The sequence below is a fragment of the Hemitrygon akajei genome, chromosome 14 (genome assembly GCF_048418815.1).
Source record: "Hemitrygon akajei chromosome 14, sHemAka1.3, whole genome shotgun sequence".
NCBI classification, from domain to species: Eukaryota; Metazoa; Chordata; class Chondrichthyes; order Myliobatiformes; family Dasyatidae; genus Hemitrygon; species Hemitrygon akajei.
The window spans coordinates 46,400,156-46,421,411 of NC_133137.1; the positions used below are offsets into that span (position 1 = coordinate 46,400,156).

A 21,256-nucleotide genomic window follows, 5' to 3' on the forward strand; every position below is an offset into this window, starting at 1 on the left:
ATGCTGGGTAAAATGAGTTCATTCTATTGTACATCACTTGCTGTCAACCATGGCAAATCACAAAGCCAAAGGTTTTAGCTGTAAGATGCTATCCAAACTGATGCAATGTTACCAGGAAAAGGTCATTTCTGGAGAAATTTCAATAAGAAGAGCTTTTTGAGTTGCAAGGATTTGAGAAAATAAGGAAAAGACAGAGTGGGGAGAGCAGAAATCTGTTAAAGGCAATTGGTTAATTGGGCTTCCAGTCTACCCCTATTGCTTGAAACATAGAAAACGTCAGTATAATACAGGCCTTTTGGTTCACAAAGTTGTGCCGAACATGTCCCTACATGTATTACCATAATATATAGATAATCGTGGATTCATTCCGTGTTTTGGAGCATGATGTACGGTCAATGTATGCTTTATTTTTTATTTCAATCAGCGATATATACATCCATATTACAGGCCATGCATGGAGAAACCCTTGCTATGACACATCCATTGATTCCGATTAATGCATAAAGCTAAATTGCTGCTAAGCCCTTTAGGATTTATAGAAAACACATGTACTGGAACACACAGTAAAATTCTCACACTAGGAATGGAAAGTCATACCCACAGAAAGTGAATCGCATTCGTGCAGAAATTCAAGTTCCACTTCCATCCAATCTTAATTTATGTTTGCTCTTATGCTGTAAGGAATATAACATAAACTAGCAAAGGTTGAATAATTATGTTTCAGTAAAAGAAACACTCTCAGGCAAGGATATCACACAATTTATTGCCCAATTAGAAAAGTGTCAATCATCGGAACTTTATAAATGATCATGGCAAAATGTGGCAGCCGTAAAAGGAGAGAGGCTGGTCGTGTTAACAGAAGGCATGAATAACAACAGCAAGACAACAATTATGAAACAGAACTTGCATTTACTGTATATGGCACTTTTCACATTAGATCAAAGCACTTTACAGACAACAAAGTACTTTTTAAAGTATAATCCTCTGTAGGAAACACAGCAGCTGATTTGCACACAGCAAGCTCCCACAGATTTCAATGTGTTAATCTAATTTGAAAGAGTGTAGGAATTTGCTTCTATGAAATAATTTGGCATCCTTAAACTTATTGAACTTCACAGGCTCCCATGTGTGTAAAATTCTGCTTGAGTAAACTGTTACCAATAATTGGTCTAATCCACGTTATATTGTGGTCTTCCTGGTTCCTAGAAATCTAAGCAACTCACTTTCTTTACATCAAGTGTTCTGGCCATTCCCGTACAAGGTAGGATGGTTGGATTCAAAACTCCTGTTACTTTAAGATGTGGAATTGTATTGTGCTGAAACACATAGATCTTTTTGAGAGGTGTGCACCTCCATATGTCTTTTTACTGCATTAGAGCAGGATGAACATGGTCAACATGCATCTTGGCAGCACTTTGATAACTAACCCATTTTTCACACAAGTGGGGAATTATGTTGGAACATAGATGGATCATAAACCATCCTGACCTCTGCTGCTTGATATTAGGCAATTATAGAGCCTGGATTTATTTTCCTGCTTATAAAGGGCAGTGACCCAGTATCAGGTAGGAGGAACCTTTATACCCAAGTACAGTATGATGTAGAAGGGGGGGCTTTAGGAAAGAGTCACCCATAATTGAAGTGAGTGGTGGGAGATTCAGGATCAGAGAACACATTGTGGGAGTGCTATTGCTGCATCTGGACCCTCCCCAGATGCGGAGTCACTGGAACGTATGGCAGGCAAGGGTGGACGTTGGGCCAATTGCACCTGTGACAGCCAAAAATGGACCTTAATAATCCCAGTTCCCAGCTTTTAGTCCCTAGCTCATAGGTTTTGACTCTTCAAATATTCTTTTGGTAACAAAGTAAAAAACAACAATCAAAACTATAACATGAGGAAATCTGCAGATGCTGGAAATTCAAGCAACACACACAAAATGCTGTTGGAATGCAGCAGGCCAGGCAGCATATAGGAAGAAGTACAGTTGACGTTTCGAGCCGAGACCCTTCGTCAGGACTAACTGAAAGAAAAGATAGTAAGAGATTTGAAAGTAGGAAGGGGAGGGAGAGATCCGAAATGATAGGAGAAGACAGGAGGGGGTGGAGTGAAGCTAAGAGCTGGAAAGATGATTGGCAAAAGGGACACAGAGCTGGAGAAGGCAAAGGATCATGGGATGGGAGGCCTAGGGAGAAAGCAAGGGGGAGGGGAGTACCAGAGGGACATGGAGAACAGAGAGAGGAAAAAAAGGGGGTGGGGGAAAATAAGGAATGGGATAAGAAGAGGAGGAGGGGCATTAATAGAAGCTAGAGAAATTAATGTTCATGCCATCAGGTTGGAGGCTACCCAGACGGAATATAAGGTGTTATTCCTCCAACCTGAATGTGGCTTCATCTTAACAGTAGAGGAGGCCATGGATAGACATATCAGAATGGGAATAGGACGTGGGATTAAAATGTGTGGCCACTGGGAGATCCTGCTTTCTTTGGTGGACAGAGCGTAGGTGTTCAGTGAAATGGTCTCCCAGTCTACGTCGGGTCTCACCAATATGTAAAAGGTGCACTAGGAGCACCGGACGCAGTATACCACACCAGCCGACTCACAGGTGAAATGATGCCTCACCTGGAAGGACTGTCTGGGGCCCTTAATGGTGTTGAGGGAGGAAGTATACAGGCAGGTGTAGCACTTGTTCTGCTTACAAGGATAAGTGCCAGGAGGGAGATCGGTGGGAAGGGATGGGGGGGATGTATGGACAAGGGAGTTGCATAGGGAGCGATCCCTGCGGAAAGCAGGAAGGCGGGGGAGGGAAAGATGTGCTTGGGAGTGGGATCCCATTGGAGGTGGTGGAAGTTACAGAAAATTATATGTTGGACCCAGAGGCTGGTGGGGTGGTAGGTGAGGACAAGGGGAACCCTATCCCGAGTGGGGTGGCGGGCGGATGGGGTGAGAGCAGATGTGTGTAGGGAGAGATGCATTTGAGATCAAAGTTGATGGTGGAAGAAGGGAAGCCCCTTTGTTTAAAAAAGGAAGACATCTCCTTTGTCCTGGAATGAAAACTATTTTGGGCAACACACACAAAATGCTGCAGTAACTCAGCAGGCCAGGCAATATCGATGGAAAAAAGTGCAGTTGATGTTTCGGGCCAAAACCCTTCAGCAGGAAGCCTTCATCAGATACCCTCCAACTTGATGGCAACTATTTTGGAATACTTCTCAACCCTGTTGATGGGTAATATGGAGATTAGGCCTTAATGACTCCTTGAGAAGTTAATATACACATTTAAAGGACTCTTTAACTCTTTAAAGGACTAAGGACCAGGCAGGTGAAAACTCTGTTTAGGTTGCATTTGGAATATTCATTCAGTTCTGGTCTTCCTATTTAGGAAAGATTTGAGGGCTCTGGAGAGAATGCAGAAAAGGTTCAACAAGACACTACCTGGATTAGAGGGCGGATGGAATGAGCTAGGATTGGACAAACTATGATGTTTCATCTAGAGTGGTGAAGTTATACAATTATTGGAGGCATATCTTTTTTAAGACAAGCAGTATCTTTTTTTCCGATGGTTGAAATGGCCAATAATAAAGGCCATTTAAAGTGAAAGGGGTAAAGTTCAAAGTTGGCAAGTTTTTCAAAGTAGAGAACTGACCAATCAAAAAAGTCTACTGAAGACAGTTTAAACTGTCAACATTTCTGGTGAGCCCACATAGAAACATAGAAAACCTACAGCACAATACAGGCCCTTCAGCTCACAAAGCTGTGTTGAACATGTCGATACCTTAGAAATTACCTAGGGTTACCCATAGCCCTCTATTTTTCTGAGATCCATGTACCTGTCCAGGAGTCTCTTAAAAGACCCTATCGTATCCGCCTCAACCATTGTTGCCGGTAGCCCATTCCATACACTCACTACTCTCTGAGTAAAAAACTTACCCCTGACATCTCCTCTGTGTGTACTTCCAAGCACCTTAAACCTGTGCCCTCTCGTGTTAGCCATTTCAGTCCTGGGAAAAAGCCATATCTGACTGTAAATTGGATTAGACATTGGCTCAATGGAAGAAGCCAGAGAGTGGTAGTGGAGGATTGCTTCTCTGAGTGGAGGCCTGTGACTAGTGGTGTGCCACAGCGATCAGTGCTGGGTTCATTGTTATTGGTCATCTACATGAATGATCTGGATGATAATGCGGTAAATTGGATCAGCAAATTTGCTGATGATACAAAGGTTGGAGGTGTAATGGACAGTGAGGAAGGTTTTCAAAGCTTGCAGAGGGATTTGGACCAGCTGGAAAAATAGGCTGACAAATGACAGATGGAGTTTAATACAGACAACTGTAAGGTATTGCACTTTGGAAGGACAAACCAAGGTAGAACATACAAGTAAATGGTAGGGCACTGAGAAGTGCAGTAGAACAGAGGGATCTGGGAGTACAGATACGTAATTCCCTAAAAGTGGCGTCACAGGTAGATAGAGTTGTAAAGAGAGCTTTTGGCACATTGGCCTTTATAAATCAAAGTACTGAGTATAAGAGTTGGAATGTTATGGTGAGGTTGTATAAGACATTGATGAGGCTGAATTTGGAGTATTGTGTGCAGTTTTGGTCATCTAGTTACAGGAAGGATATTAATAAGGTTGAAAGAGTGCAGAGAAGGTTTACAAGGATGTTGCCGGGACTTGAGAAACTGAGATACAGAGAAAGGTTGAATAGGTTAGGACTTTATTAGACTTTATTAGCGTAGAAGAATGAGGGGAGATTTGATAGAGGTGTATAAAATTATGATCGGTATAGATAAAGCATGCAGGCTTTTTCCACTGAGTCTAGAGGAGAAAAAAAAACAGAGGACATGGGTTAAGGGTGAAAAGGGAAAAGTTTAAAGGGAACATTGGGGGAGCTTCTTCACGCAGAGAGTAGTGGGAGTGTGGATGAGCTGCCAGTTGAAGTGGTGAACGCAGGCTCACTTTTAACATTTAAGAAAAACGGGCAGGTACATGGATGAGAGGGGTATGGAGGGATATGGTCTAGGTGCAGGTCTGTGGGACTAGGCAGAAAAATGGTCTGGCACAGCCAAGAAGGGCCAAAAGTCCTGTTTCTGTGCTGTAATGTTCTGTGGTTCTATGGTTCTAACAGGGAATTATTTTAACAATATCGATCCCGGTGTTTTATTCAGTTGTGGAAGGTTAACCCATCTTTCTAAGCAGAGCTCTCTGATTCTTCCTTTAACTATACATTTCTTGAGGAGTCTCTCATGCCATGTTACAACATCTAGAGGTCTAATCTCACAGTAAAACCTGTAAGTGTTAGTCAGCAGGATGAATTGAACAATACTGCTGTGCCTGTTCCAATCCTCGGCTACCTACCTTTATGGGCACAGTCTGCAAGTGAGAATGGGGCTGATGCCACTCCACCTCCCCAGTGTAGAGACCCTAACTCATGCCTACTCTCAGCTCATTAGAACCTGGATCAAAATCAAACCCGTTTCTCAACTGTACGGTTCCTCTTACAGCATAAACTTGCTTCCTCGACAATGCATGTCAAACTGCATTGCTTTAATACCAATACCACTCAACATGAGGAGAAATTTATTTTGTGAAAGGATGCTGAGTGGAATTCATTGCCTCAGATGGTTTTGGAGGCCAAGGAATTGAGTATATTTAATACAGAGATTGATAGATTCTTGACGACTCAGGGTATCAGTGGTTATGGGGAGAAGGCAGGAGAATAGGGTTAAGTTGGAAAATAAATCAGCCATGATGGAATGGCAGAGTATACTTGATGGGCTGAATGGCTTAATTCTGCTTCTATATCTTATTACAAGAACTATCAATGCATTTTGTAACAGACCACAATACTTTATCGGAGCAGAATTCTCCAAGGTGAAACTTTATCTGCAGAATAAAACTCTTCCACAGCAAATAGTGGAGGCAAGTTTGAAAAATCTTTCCCTATTTAGGTCTGCTGGTGGTATGTGTGTTGCTTATGTTTGGAGCACGTATGAAAACAGAGTTGCCAATGCTACGGGCATGTACAGCAAGAATATACATGCACAGATGCACATCACATCATATCACATCAGATGCCTTTTCATTAATAAACATACACAGATATACAGTACATGCATGTGTACACATGTATGTGCCTGTACATACATAAATATATATACAGGGAAACTACGTACACCAATGGTGTACAGTTAGGCATAAAGGAGACATCTGGAAAATATTTGTCAAGCAATTCTCCCATTAGAAAGACCATGTAGCAATGTAGGGGCTGACATAGCTCAGTCAGTTCCTCTATTTTTGTCATTTAATCTGATCATGTGTGATCTGTGACCTAACTCTATAACACCAGCCTTCCCCTTTCCTTGAATGCCTTTGGTTTGCAAAATGCCTTGAATCACAGATTTAACAATTCAATCAACAAAGACAAACGGAAGCACAAGGGATTTTGCGATGCTGGAAACCTTATACAACATGCACAGAATGCTGGAAGAACTCAGCAAGTTGGGCAGCACCTGTGGAGAGGAAATTAACAATCAAAGGTTTGGTCTTGATGAATGATCTTGGCCTGAAAGATTGAATGTTTATAGATGCTGCCTGACCTATTGAGTTCCTCCAGCGTTTGTGTGTGTTGAATAAAGTCAAATAGATGTCTGTTCTCAATTTGAACATTAATAGAGACAAATGTTCGCATCCAGTACCTGAAACAGAATATGTTATCAAAATATTCACGGAAGAAATAAATGGATTAAAATTTCCTAGTTTCCTTTGTAATGGTGAACTATTGACTTGGATCATCTCCATTCAAAGCCACTCTTGTGACATTAAGTGCAGCTTCCATGTGTCTGGAGTGTCATATTACCCAAAGGCTGGTTTGTATAGATCAAGGATTCCCAAACTGGGTCCACGGACCCTTTGCTTAATGGCATTGGTCCATGGCTTAAAGAAGGTTGGGAACTCCTGGTATAGATTCATTCCACATCACACCCAACCCCCACCTCGATTTCAACATCTCCAATCATTGCTATTAAACTCAACAGAACTTCTCCAGAACAGAGGAAAGCTACAGGAGCCACACACAGTATTTTTACATAGTACCTGTGGCCGTTTGGTAGCACTAACCTTGTTATATAGTAAGTGTCAATATGTTGAACTGTGCTTCCAAAATTAAAGTCAATGTAATGAACGTCAGTGGCAAGGTATAATGCATTAATGCTATTTATTTATGTTGAGGTTTAGCACAGTAACTGGCCCTTTTGGACCAATGAGCCCGCAGTGTCCAGTTGCACCCATGGGACCAATTAACCTAGTGCTCTATATGACTTAGAATGTGACCCAGACAGTCACGAGGAGGACATACAAACTCCTTACAGACAACAGCTGAATTGAACCTGGGTCACCGGCACTGTAAGGCGTAATGCTACGGTGCTGTTTTGAATACCAAGCTACTTATACAGTGCGCTTAGTGTGACCAAATAGACAGTAATATCAATGAAACTGATATTTTAAGTGGACGTGGAGGGAATTGCTTTGTCCAAAAATAAATTGCTGAACATTATTTTGGTCTAGTCTGGTTTGATTCTGAATAATTTGAGGAGTTGTCCCACGCTGAGATGCAAGGCTTATTTACAGATGGATACATTACGCTTAGGGGAGCATCCCGGTCGAGAAGGTCAGTGATTGCTACTCTGGATTGGAAAGCATGGAGAAGTGCCATTCTCTGGGTCAGTACTGGCGAGGTTCTGGCAGTTTTGTAGAATCTCATCCTCTGGCCTCCCGTTCTGGTTCATATGGAAACTTCATATTCTCTAGTGTCCTGGAATGAGAAGAAGGAACAAGGATAGGACAATGAGAATGGTGCTCTTTTCATCTTTCTCAGCCACAATGACAAAAGTTGTCAAAGGTTCAAAGTTCAAAGTAAACAAGGTTGTCAAAGTATGTGTACCACATACAACATTGAGATTCATTTTCTTGCAGGCACCACAGGAAAGTAAAGAAGTACACTGGAATCTATGAAAAACCATACATAACAAATGCAGAGTCCCTGACAGTGAGTTCAGTGCTGAGGCAAGAGAAGCCACCTACACATGTCCAGGAGCCTGATGGTTACAGGGCACAACTGTTCCTGAACCTGGTGCCATGGGACCCAAGACTCCTGCAGCTCTCTCCTGACAGTTGTAGTGAGATGAAAGGGAGACGGGTCAAATGCAGGCAGACAGGATGAGCTCAGGTGGATGATCTTGCCTGGCATGGAGTAATGGTCTGAGCACTGGTTTATTTTCTGCTCTCAGGCCTTGATACTTTAGAACCATAGAACATTACAGCACAGAAACAGGCCTTTTGGCCCTTCTTGGCTGTGCCGAACCATTTTTCTGCCTAGTCCCACTGACCTGCACCTGGGCCATATCCCTCCAAACCCCTCTCATCCATATACCTGTCCAAGTTTTTCTTAAATGTCAAAAGTGAGCCCGCATTCACCACTTCATCTGGCAGCTCATTCCACACTCCCACCACTCTCTGTGTGAAGAAGTCCCCCCAATGTTCCCTTTAAATTTTTCCCCCTTCACCCTTAACCCATGACCTCTGGTTTTTTTCTCCCCTGGCCTCAGTGGAAAAAGCCTATTCACTCTATCTATACCCATCATAATTTTATACACCTCTATCAAATCACCCCTCATTCTCCTACGCTCCCGGGAATGAAGTCTTAACCTATTCAACCTTTGTCTGTAACTCAGTTTTTCAAGTCCCGGCAACATCCTTGTAAACCTTCTCTGCACTCTTTCAACCTTATTAATATCCTTCCTGTAATTAGGTGACCAAAACTGCACACAATACTCCAAATTCGGTCTCACCAATGTCTTATACAACCTCACCATTATATTCCAACTCTTATACTCAATACTTTGATTTATAAAGGCCAATGTACCAAAAGCTCTCTTTACAACCCTATCTACTTGTGAAGCCACTTTTAGGGAATTATGTATCTGTACTCCCAGATCCCTCTGTTCTACTGCACTCCTCAGTGTCCTACCATTTACCTTGTATGTTCCACCTTGGTTTGACCTTCCGAAGTGCAATACCTTACACTTGTCTGCATTAAACTCCATCTGCCATTTTTCAGCCCATTTCTCCAACTGGTCCAAATCCCTCTGCAAGCTTTGAAAACCTTCCTCACTGTCCACTACACCTCCAATCTCTGTATCATCAGCACATTTGCTGATCAAATTTGCCACATTATCATCCAGATCATTGATATAGATGACAAATAACAATGGACCCAGCACTGATCCCTGTGGCACACCAGTAGTCACAGGCCTCCACTCAGAGTAGCAATCCTCCACTACCACTCTCTGGCTTCTTCCATTGAGCCAATGTCTAATCCAATTTACTACCTCTCCATGTATACCTAGAGAATGAATCTTCCTAACTAACCTCCCATGCGGGACTTTGTCAAAGGCCTTACTGAAGTCCATGTATACAACTTCCACTGTCTTCCCTTCATCCACTTTCCTGGTAACTTCCTTGAAAAACTCTAATAGATTGGTTAAACCTGACCTACCACGCACAAAGCCTGGTTTAATCTGGCTTAAGTCCACCCTGGTGCTCTCTCTTCCAGTAATGGCCATACAAGCACTCCTGAGAGAATGCTATACCAACCTCAAACTATTGATGTAACTACCGTTAAGGCAATGGCCAAAGAAAAACAGAGGTGAGATGAAGAGATCTTACTTTACATGGCAAGTTGTTTTGATCTAGAATACACTGAACAAGAGTTTTGGTAATAGACTCTAAAATGATTTCAAAGTATACTGTGCAGAGAAGATTTACTAGAATATTGTCTGGATTAGTGGACTTTAGTTAGATGAATGTTGGTAACAGACCTTAAAATGATTTGAAAGTATACTGTGCAGATGAAATTTACCAAAATATTGCCTGGGTTAGTGGACTTTAGTTAGATGAGTGTTGGTAACAGACCTTAAAATGATTTGAAAGTATACTGTGCAGATGAAATTTACCAAAATATTGCCTGGATTAGTGGACTTTAGTTAGATGAAGAGATGTGACAGAGTATACTTGATTTTCTCAGGAACATCTGGTAAATTTGAAGAGCTTGAGAAGCAAAGGAGGCTGAGGGGTGATCTAACTGAGATCTATAAAAATTGTGAAGCATAGATAGTCAGAGTCTTTTTCCCATGATGGAGGTACTAAAAATAAGAGTGCAAAGATTTAAAGTGAGAGGAAGGAATTTTTGAAGTTTACTTTTTACACAGTGGCTGATGTTGGAGGATATGCTCAAGTCAGATACAACCACTGTGTTTAAGAGGCATATTGAGTGGGACTTGGACAAGGAAGGATACATATCTAATATAGGCAAATTGGATCAATGGAGATTGGTAAAAAGGATGCACCATGGAATGATGGGCTGAAAGGCCTTTTCCTGTGCTATCCAGCTCAGCACTGTATGGCAAAAGCAAGCTGGATGAAGTGGGGAGATTCTCTAACCTCTGAGGAAGGAACAGGGGAAATCATTGGGTAGCTACAACACAGAGCTGGCACAGACATATTAGCCAAATGACTTGCTCCTGTGCTGTATCCAGTGTGATTCAGAGTTATTAATGAAATGGAACTTACTGTGCTCACATGTTCTGCCCTTATGTGTACTATGTGTAACATTGTAGAAGGTGGTCATCCTTTTAGAATGGTTAATCAAGGTGCTTGTCCAGGTGGAATCTTCCATGTTCGAAACTGTTCGATGAGAACCTGGGGACTCTATGAGCACAACATTGGCAGTAATGTTTGGAACCTGTTTCATTATTCAGTCAGATCACATCTTCTAGTTCCCTGAATATCCAAAATCCTGTCAATCTCTGTCTTAAATATACTCAGTGATTGAGCATCCCCAACTCTTGGTGTCAAGCAATGCCTCCTTAGCCCAGTCCTACATAGATATCCCACGATTTTGAGACTCTTTTGATCCTGACACTTCTCAAGCTGAAGTCTATCACGACTGACCACAATCCCATTCTCACAGTGTTGAAGAATGTACATGTTCTCATAATCTAGTCAGGTGCAATGTGTTTTCTTTCTCTAGCTAAGAGTATCATGATAGATGACCCTAAATCATCTTCTTGTTTCACTTAGCTCAGAGCAGATGCTGGAATGGGGACTTTCTCCAAGCTTTATAATTGATGATGGCCTTGGAATTGTATTTAACCACTAAGCCATTCAAGGATCGTTATGAAATGAATTTGCAACATTGTCAAAGTCAAAGTATGTAGATGTCACCACATACTACTTTAAGATTCATTCACTTACAGACATTTACAGGAAATTAAAGAAATACAATAGAATATATAACCATATAACAATTACAGCATGGAAACAGGCCATCCTGGCCCTTCTAGTCTGTGCTGAACGTTTACTCTCACCTAGTCCCACCTACCTGCACTCAGCCCATAACCCTCCATTCCTCTCTTGTCCAAATACCTATCCAATTTTTTTTTAAATGACAAAATCAAACCTACCTCTACCACTTTTACTGGAAGCTCATTCCACACAGCTACCACTCTCTGAGTAAAGAAATTCCCCCTCCTGTTACCCCTAAACTTTTGCCCCTTATGAAAACCTACGTAAACAAAGACTGACAAACAGCCAACATGGAAAAGAAGACATTATGCAAAAATAAATAATTAATACTGAGAACATGAATTCTTGAAAAAGTCCATTGGTTCTGGAATCAGTTCACTGTTGAGGTGAGTGAAGTTCAGGAGCCTGAAGGCTGACGGGTAGTTTCTGCTCCTGTAACTATTGCTGTGGGACCCAAGGCTCTTGCTTGATGGTATAGTGAGAAGACAGCGTGGCCTGAATTGTGGGCTCCTCGATGATGGATGCTGCTTCCTTGTGGCAGCGTTCCTTGTAGATTTGCACACTGGAGGGGAGGGCTTTGCCTTTGATGGACTGGGCCCTAACAACCACTTTCTCTTGACTTTTTCATGCCTGGGCATTGGCATCAAAGTGACATTGATTAATTGGGTGGAGAGATTTACCTTTGCCTGCTGGCTGTAAATGGGCACAAGAGTTTTGGCCAATGGTCATATTCATTTCTGTGGACTTCAGTGAAATCAAATGAGGCATTGAATGTAACTGATGGTGAATAATCTTGCATCCATCAGCAAAATGACCAAAGATAAATTACTCTCCATAATCTCCTGCTGTCGTTTCTTGTGAAATACTGGTAGACAACTGACCAACTGGTTCATGTTCATTCTTGAGTGAATCAGAGCCACCACTGTTATTATCGACAGGAATAAACAGTTGACATTTTGTGCCAAGGTCCTTCATCAGGACTAGCCTGAAATGTTCACTGTTTGTTCCTCTTCATAGATACTGCCTGACCTGCTGAGTTCCTCCAGCATTTTATGTGTGTTGCTCTGGATTTCCAGTGACATAGATACTGTCTGACCTTCTGAGTTCTCCCAGTATTTTGCATTTGTTACTCTGAATTTCCAGTATATAGATACTGTCTGATGAGCTGAGATCCTCCAGAATTTTGTGTGTGTTACTCTAGATTTCCAGCTACCGATACTGCATGATCTGCTGAGATCTGACAGAATTTTGTGTTTGTTACTCTGCATTTCCAGCATCTGCAGAATTTCTTGTGTTTATGATTTACTGCTCCACTTTTCTGGCTCTTATTTTCTTGGAAAAACTTCTTAACTTATTTGCACATGTTGTTATGAAACTGTCCATCATAAAAGCAATCAATTTGGGCCATTCCTGTTGTTTTATTAAGATAATTGCTTTAATTTCTTTAATTGCATATGTAGGTTTCTCAGTACCAGTAACTGTAGTATTAACTGTTCAGGCTAACAAAATAGCTTCTCTGTATTGTTATAATGAAATGGCTTCTCTGTAACGTTACTTAATGTTGTAATGGGTTTCTGTATCTGGAATGTTTGGGTTATAATTGCAGATAAGGGGGGAACTAACCGATGGAGAATTGTTATGCTATCTTGTATGTGTGAGTTGAGCGGGAGTTTGTGGTCCTTTTCGGGAGGCGAGCGAGGAGGACAGATGTGTGAGGAGTAGACAGCGGTTCCAGGGTGGCGGATACTGGACTTCGGTGGTTTGGATGGTGGCCAAAGGCTTGGAAGGTCGTTGTGGATGGAACCGGAGGCGTGAGCGTATTAAAATATTATGTGCACAAACTGATAAACTTAATGATTTGCCACCGTTAGGTTATCTGTTTCTACTAACCCATCACTAAGACATAACTAAGGAGAACTATAAAGTTGCAATTGTTTACTCACCTTTGGTGTATTGTCTGATATTTGTGTTGCGAGCGTGTACTGGGGGGGGCATTACATTGTATTTACACCGAAGTATTGCACTATTGGCGGAGCGACGGCAGTTCACCCTAGGCAAACGGATGCTACACATACAACATCTGGCCACTTGACTTGCCCATTGCCAGCCCACCAACCTTTTCCATCTCCAAATCTTCTTCCACATTCCCCATTTAGAATATAGACTCAAACAATTCTTGAACCAACCCCTCCCCCACGTAAGTGGTAGAAACAGGTTACATACTCCTGTCTCATAGATGGGATTGTCAAAGGCCGTTTCCACAGTAATTTGACTGTAGGGGTGAGAGGACATCAGAGGCAGACGCAGGTTTGAGTGATATCTGCACCTAGAATAGAGTGAGAGAAAGAAAAGTTGAATGATGATAGTTGTAAATGCAACTATATGCCTGGTCTTTGGTGATGTGTAGAGCAGTATGAGAGAGCACCATTGTTTGCAGTTTCATTCTCCAGAGAACAAGTTACCACAGACTGCATGAAAAAAAATGATTCTGTACTCATCAGTCTTTACAGTAAACAGTATGACAGATTTATGCTCAATCTCCTGACAACAATTATGATTCATTCATCCTTCATGAATTGATTATGGGATTAGAAAAATCAGGTTGGTATCAGATTTCAAGGGAGGGAATTTGTTGAGTGCCTATGAGATGGCTTTTTAGAGCAGCTTGAGTCTACTTGGGGAAAGGTTATTTTAGCCTTGGTGTTGTGGAATAAGGCACATCTAATTAGGTGTTGGCGTGTGGCCAAGTGGTTAAGGCATTGGTGATCTGGTGATCTGTAGGTCGCTAGTTCGAGCCTCAGCTAAGGCAGAGTGTTGTGTCCTTGAGCAAGGCACTTAACTACACATTGCTCTGCGACGATACCAGTGCCAAGCTGTATCGGTCCTTGCCCTTCCCTTGGACAACATCGGTAGCATGGAGAGGGGAGACTTGCAGCATGGGCAACTGCCGGTCTCCCATACAACCCTGCCCAGGCCTGCACCCTGGAAACTTTACAAGGTGCAAATCCAGAGATTAATGGATGTCTATAAGGAGCTGAACGTAAAGAAACCCCTCAGAGGCAGTGTTTGAGTGTTCTCCCTCTCTGCATTTGAGAGGGAGAAGCATGTCACATGTAGGTGATTTGGAGGGGGATAAGTCACATCCAGGTGAATTGGAGGGGGATACCAAGAGGGGATGATGGCAGAGTAGAGATTGGTGAAGTTTCTGAGAATAGCTCACAAGGCGCAGGATAGATATGTCCCACAGAAGAATTCATTCTCAAATGGCAGGGGGAGACAACCATGGCTGACAAGGAAAGGGCATATAAGAGTGGGAAGGTGGATGATAGGGAAGCTTTTGAAATATAAAAAAGGCAACTAAAGAAGCTATAAGAAGGGAAAAGATGAAATATGAGGGCAGACTAGCCAATAAAATAGAGCAGGATAACAAAGGCTTTTTCAGTTATATAAAGACTAAAAGGGAGGTGGGAGTTGATATTGGACCACTGGAAAATGATGCTTGTGAGGTAGTAATGGGGGACAAGGAAATAGCATATGAACTTAATAGGTACTTTGCATCTGTCTTTACTGTGGAAGATACTAGCAGTGTGCCAGAGGTCCATGAGTGTCAGGGAGCAGGAGTGAGTGCCATTGCTATTATAAAGGAAAAAAGTACTAGGCAAACTCAAATGTCTTAAGGTGGATAAGTCACCTGGATCAGATGGACTACATCCCAGAGTCCTGAGAGAGGTTGCTGAATAAATAATGGATGCATTAGACCATAAAACACAGGAGCAGAATTAGGCCATTCAGCCCATCGAGTCTGCTCTACCTTTCCATCTTGGCTGATCCTGGATCCCACTCAACTGCCATACACCTGCTTTCTCACTATATCTGATGCCCTGACCAACCAGGAAACGATCAACTTCCACCTTAAATATACCCATGGACTTGGCCTCCACCATAGTCTGTGGCAGAGCATTTCACAGATTCACTACTCTGGCTGAAAAAAAACCTTCCTTAACTCTGTTTTAAAAGATCACCCCTCAGATTTGAGACAGTGCCCTCTAGTTCTGGATACCTCCAACATAGGAAACATCCTCTCCACATCCACCCTACCTAGTCTTTTCAATATTCATTAGGTTTCAATGAGATTCCCCCTGCATTCTTCTAAATTCCAGTGAGTACAGGCCCAAAGCTGCCAAATGATCCTCATATGTTAACCCCTTCATTCCCAGAATAATCCTTGTGAACCTCATCTGGACTCTCTCCAATGACAACACATTCTTTCTGAGATATGGACCACAAAACTGTTGACAATACTCCAAGTATGGCCTGACTAGTGTCCTATAAAGTCTCAGCATTATCTCCCTGTTTTTATATTCAATTCCCCTTGAAATAAATGCCAACATTGCATTTGCCATCTTTAGCACAGACTCAACCTGTAAATTAACTTTCTGAGAGTCTTGCATAAAGACTTCTAAGTCCTTCTGCACCTCTGATGTTTGAATTTTCTTCCCATTTAGATAATAGTCTGCACTATTGTTCTCTTTACCAAGATGCATTATTGTACATTTCCTAACACTGTATTCCATCTGCCACTTTTCTGCCCATTCTTCCAATTTGTCTAAATCCTGCTACAAACACATTGCTTCCTCAGCAGTACCTACACCTCCACCTATCTTTGTATCATCCACAAACTTTGCCACAAAGCCACTGATTCTACTATCTAAATCAGTGACACATAATGTGAAAAGTAGCGGTCCCAATACTGACCCGAGGAACACTACTGGTCACTGACAACCAACCAGAAAAGGCCCCTTTTATTTGCACTCACTGCCTCCTACCTGCCAGGCATTGCTCTATCCATGCCAGTATCTTTCCTGTAACACCATAGGATTTTATCTAATTATAGTGACATTTGCAATTTTCCAGTCCTCCTCGGCCTTGCCAGTATCAATTGATTCTCAAAAGATCAAGCAGGATTCCTGTTTGCGTTTTCTAGAGAGTTCCAAAGGATTACAGTTGCTTACCTGGTGACGTAAATGTAGGTGCTTCCCAACAGAATGGAGATGATGAGGATTGGGATGAATATTGCCAGAGCCATGTTTCCACCATCCATTGGTCTTTCAGCAGCTTCCTCTGCTGCTGAGAGTGGGAAAAGGTAACAGGAAAATAACTTTTTATCTTAAAGCTCCCTCAGCCCGATGCCTATGCAGTGATGGCCCTTCCACCTCCCCGATTTTCCTTCCCTCTTTTCCTGAAGATGCTGAGTCCCCTCTTTGTCAGTCAAATTGCCCTTTTTAATGAACAAGCTCTGAATATGACACTTCTCACTTTGAAGGAAGATGACCTCAGTGTGACTTTAAGTACACAAAATGCTGGAAGAACTCAACTGGCCAGGTAGCATCAGGTCAGAAATGGACATTTTGGGCCAGGACCTTTCTTCAGGACTGTTTTTCTCTAAGTGTCCTTTGCTATTTTATTTCCCTTTTCACAGAAAAAATTGTTTAAGATACATAAACGTGAGATTCTGCAGATGCTTGAACCTTAATGAATTTAACTAATATTATTTTCTGCTAGTATCAGCCAATGGAGATATTGACCAATATATGTACTGTCCAGTTTTCTATTCTGTCAATTTGATTGGACAAAAGCACCACATTTGGCCAAGCAGTTTTCCCAACTCCGCACAGAAAGTACATCAAAACGAGGTCTTGTCTGCACTTAACTAAATACCCAGTAAACCATTAGCTCCTTTCCAACTCAACCATGTTACCACTGAGTTCAAGTGCAACATGGGGGCAAAAAGAAAATGGGGTAATATATACTGGATTGAAGGTACTATATTTGAATAAACATGATATACAGAATAAGGTAGATGATCTTGTAGGACAGTTAGGAGATTGTAAGGTATTATGTTGTGAGAATCACTGAGTTGTGTGAAAGAAGATCATAGTTGGGAGCTTAACATCCAAGGATACACACTTCGTTGATAGGACAGACAGGTTGGGATGGCTGTTGGTAAAAAATTAAATCATATCCTTATAAAGAGGTGACATAGGATCGAAAGATGTAGAATCCTTGTGGGTAGAGTTAAGAAACTGCAAAGGAAAGAAGACCATGATGGGAGTTATATACAGATCTCCAAACAATAGCCAAGATGTGGGGTATAAATTACAAGGCAAGTGAACAAGGGCAATTTTGCAATCATCACTGGGGATTTCAATATGCAGGCAGATTGGAAAAATGAGGTTGGAGGTAATTTTTAGAATGCCCACAAGATGCTTTTTAGAGCAGCTTGTGGTTGAGTTCACTGGGGAAAGACAATTCTGGATTGGATGTTATGTAATGAACCAAATTTAATTAGAGAGCTTAAAATAAAGGAACTCTTAAGAGAGAGTGGTCATAATATGATAAAATTCACCTGTAGTTTGAGAAGAAGCTAAAAATAGATGTATCAGTATTACAGTGGAGTAAGGGGAATTACAGAGGCATAAGAGAGGAGCTGACCAAAGTTGATTGGAAGGGGACACTAGAAGGGATGATGTCACAAAAGCAATGGCTGGAGTTTCTGGGAGTAATTTGGAAGGCGCAGGATAGTTACATCCCAAAGATGAAGTATTCTAAAGGGAAGATGAAGTAACCGTAGCTAACAAGAGAAGTCAAAGCCAACATAAAAGCCTAAAAGAGGGCATATAACATAGCAAAAAAAAAGGGAATTTAGAGGATTGAGAAGCTTTTAGAAACCAACAGAAGCCAACTAGAAAAAACAATAAAGAGAGAAAAGATTAAATATAAAGGTAAACTAGTCAATAATATAAACAAGGATACAAAAAGATTTTTTAGATATATCAAGAGTAGAAGAGGGTTGAGAGTGGATATTGGATCACTGGAAAATGACACTAGAGTGGCAATATTGGGGGACAATGAAAGAGCAGATAGACTTAATTAGATTTTTTTGTGTCAGTTTTCATTGTGGAAGACACTACTAAGGAGAAGGTTCTTGAGAAGCTGAAAGGTCTGAAGTCCATAAGACCACAGGACTTTTATGGAAAGTCAATTATGGAAAACTCTGAACATCCTCTACATAGCACCATCCAGAGACAGAGAAGCAGTTTCAGCGACAGGTTACTATCGATGCAATGCTCCTCAGACAGGATGAAGAGGTCAATACTCCCCAATGCCATTAGGCTTTACAATTCAACCGCCAGGACTTAAGAACTTTTTAAAAGCTATTATTAATGCTTTTTGAGATAGTGATTTAGATGCATATCATATTTTTTTACTGAGTTAAGTATTGTATGTAATTAGTTTTGCTACAACAAGTGTATGGGACATTGGAAAAAAGTTGAATTTCCCCATGGGGATGAATAAAGTATCTATCTATCTAGGACATAGCAGCAGAATTAAGCAATCTGGCCCATTGATTTTGCTCCACCATTGGAACATGTCCGATTTATTGTCCCTCTCAACCCCATTGTCCTGCCTTCTTCCTGTAAACTTTGACACCCTGACTATCAATCTCCACTTTATATACACACAATGATGGCCTCCATAGCTATCTGTTGCAAAAAATTCCACAGATTCACCACCCTCTGACCAAAGAAATTCCTCCTCATCACTGTTCTACATGGACATTGCTCTTTTAAAAGCTATTTATTAATGCTTTTTGAGAGGGTGATTTTAGATGCATATTTATATTGAGTTAAGTATTGTATGTAATTAGTTTTGCTACAATAAGTGTATGGGACATTGGAAAAATGTTGAATTTCCCCATGGGGATGAATAAAGTATCTATCTATCTATCTATCTATCTATTCTGAAGCTGTGCACTCTGGCCCTAGACTCCCTGACTATAGGAAATGTCCTCCCCACATTCACTCTGTCTAGACCTTTCAATATTCAATAGATTTCAATGAGATTCCCTCTTATTCTTCTAAACTGCAGTGAGTACAGGCCCAGAGCCATCAAACACTTCTCAAATGATAAATGTTTCAACCTGGAATCATTTTCGTGATCTTCCATTGGACCCTCTCCAATGCCAGCACATTTTTCTTAGATAAAGGGCTTAAAACTGCTCACAATACTCCAAGTGCAGTCTGACCAGTGCTTTATAAAACCTCAGTATCACATCCTTGCTCTCCTATTCTACTCCTCTCAAAGTGAATGCTAACATTGCATTTGCCTTCCTTACTACCAATTCAACCTGCAAATTAACCTTTATGGAAAGCTGCACGAGGACTCCCAAGTCCTTTTGCACCTTAGATTTTTGAATGTTCTCTCCATTTAGAAAATAATCTGCCTTGTTCTGTATACTGTGTTCATTCAAATATAACTTGTTCAGTCCTGTATTCATCACCCTTTTTGACTTTGCCCCCCTGTTTCACTTCAAATCATCCCACTGACTGTAATGTTTCCTGTCATCTGCCTGTTCTTCCTCACAGTCTCAAGACACATTGCATCTACTTGTATATCAAGTGCTCCATCCTCAGCCCTATCAATTCGGTTTCCATCCCCTTGTCGTTAGTTTAAACTCTCCTCAACAGCTCTAGCTAACAAGCCCTCAAGTCATGCTTCTTCCCATGGTTCCAAAAGAGGCAGTTGAAGATTGTGGAAGCATTTGGAATGATTTTTCAAGAATCACTAGATTCTGGAATGGTTCTGGAGGACTGGAAAATTGCAGATGTCACTTTACTCTTTAAGAAGGGAGGGGACAAAATAAAGGAAATTTTTGGCCAATTAGCAAATGTCAGTGGTTGAGAAGATGTTGGAGTCCATTACTAAGGATGAGATTTCAGGGTACTTGGAAGAAGATGATAAAATAGTCCAAAGTCAGCATGGTTTCCTGAAGGGAGGGAACCTAGTGGATGAATTGTGTGTAATTGGGTGGTGCAGTCTCAATGGGCTGGAAGGGCCACTTACTGTGCTGAACCTCTAAATAAAATAAAATATTTCTTTCATCCACAACTTTTTGATCAACACATACACGCACCAAAAAGAAAATGCAGGAGGAACTCAGCAGGCCAGCCAGCAACTGTGGAAAAGAGTAAACAGTTGATGTTTTGGGCCAAAACACATGATTTCCAGCATCTGCAGTTTTTCCTCTTGATTGTCATGTTGTACCAGTCTTGAGAGACCTTGATATGAGCACCAAATTTCCATTGGTTGGGAACAGGAGTAGGGCAATTGAACTCTTAAGCCTGATCTGCCTTTCAGTCAGATCCTGGGAGATCAACTCTGCATTTCTCTCTACCCTTGCGTGCTCGCTGTCTCTGCCTCTCTCAGATATATTAAAAGAATCAAGTTCCAGCACCCTTTGAGGAAGAGCATTCTATAGACTCACAATCCACTGAGAGATTAAAAAATCAGTTCATCTCTGTATTAACTCATCATCATTAAGTAGCTCTGATTCTAGACTCTATCACAAGGAAGATAAGTTCTGCTGGTCAATTGTCTGATCTAGAAGTAGTTCTGGAGTAGCACCGAGAGGCCTTTACTCTGGGTCCAGTAACTGAAGTGTGTGATCCTGGTGTCACCTTAGAAAGCTCCAATCTCCATCCAAACCATTTTGTATTTCCTCACAACCATTCCTAGATTGTTGGCCTTAATCTGTTGTTGAACCTTCTCATTGTCATCCAACATTTGCAGTTTAAACACTGCCATCAACTCACCTTCCAAAGAGTGCTCGAAGCCATACTGAGCAGCTGAAAATAAAGAAAAAGAGTTTTCTTTTGCAAATGAATGTTCTTAAAGTAGTTGTACAAATTAGTACTCATCAGAATAATCATGTAAATTTAATATTGCGGAGTTAGACAAGATTGTGGTCATATACAATTCTCCAGTTTTACCTGAGGGTCCAGTATAGTGATAGAATCATACAGCACTATAGCTCAGAAACAGGCCCTTCAGTCCATCTA

The 21,256-nt window shown here is 41.4% G+C and overlaps 1 protein-coding gene across 1 annotated transcript in view; it reads right to left on the reverse strand.

Annotated features, from left to right (window-relative positions):
* Positions 1-741: 741 nt before the first annotated feature.
* The window catches only part of sez6l (seizure related 6 homolog (mouse)-like), a 762,782-nt gene continuing 742,267 nt past the window's right edge, over positions 742-21,256 (reverse strand). The window contains exons 15-18 of the mRNA XM_073065299.1: positions 21,011-21,043; positions 16,370-16,484; positions 13,581-13,683; positions 742-7,806 (exon numbers count right to left, since the gene is read on the reverse strand). Coding sequence (XP_072921400.1) covers positions 7,777-7,806; positions 13,581-13,683; positions 16,370-16,484; positions 21,011-21,043 — 281 coding nt within the window. The 3' untranslated portion in view covers positions 742-7,776. The remainder of the gene's footprint in view (positions 7,807-13,580; positions 13,684-16,369; positions 16,485-21,010; positions 21,044-21,256) is intronic.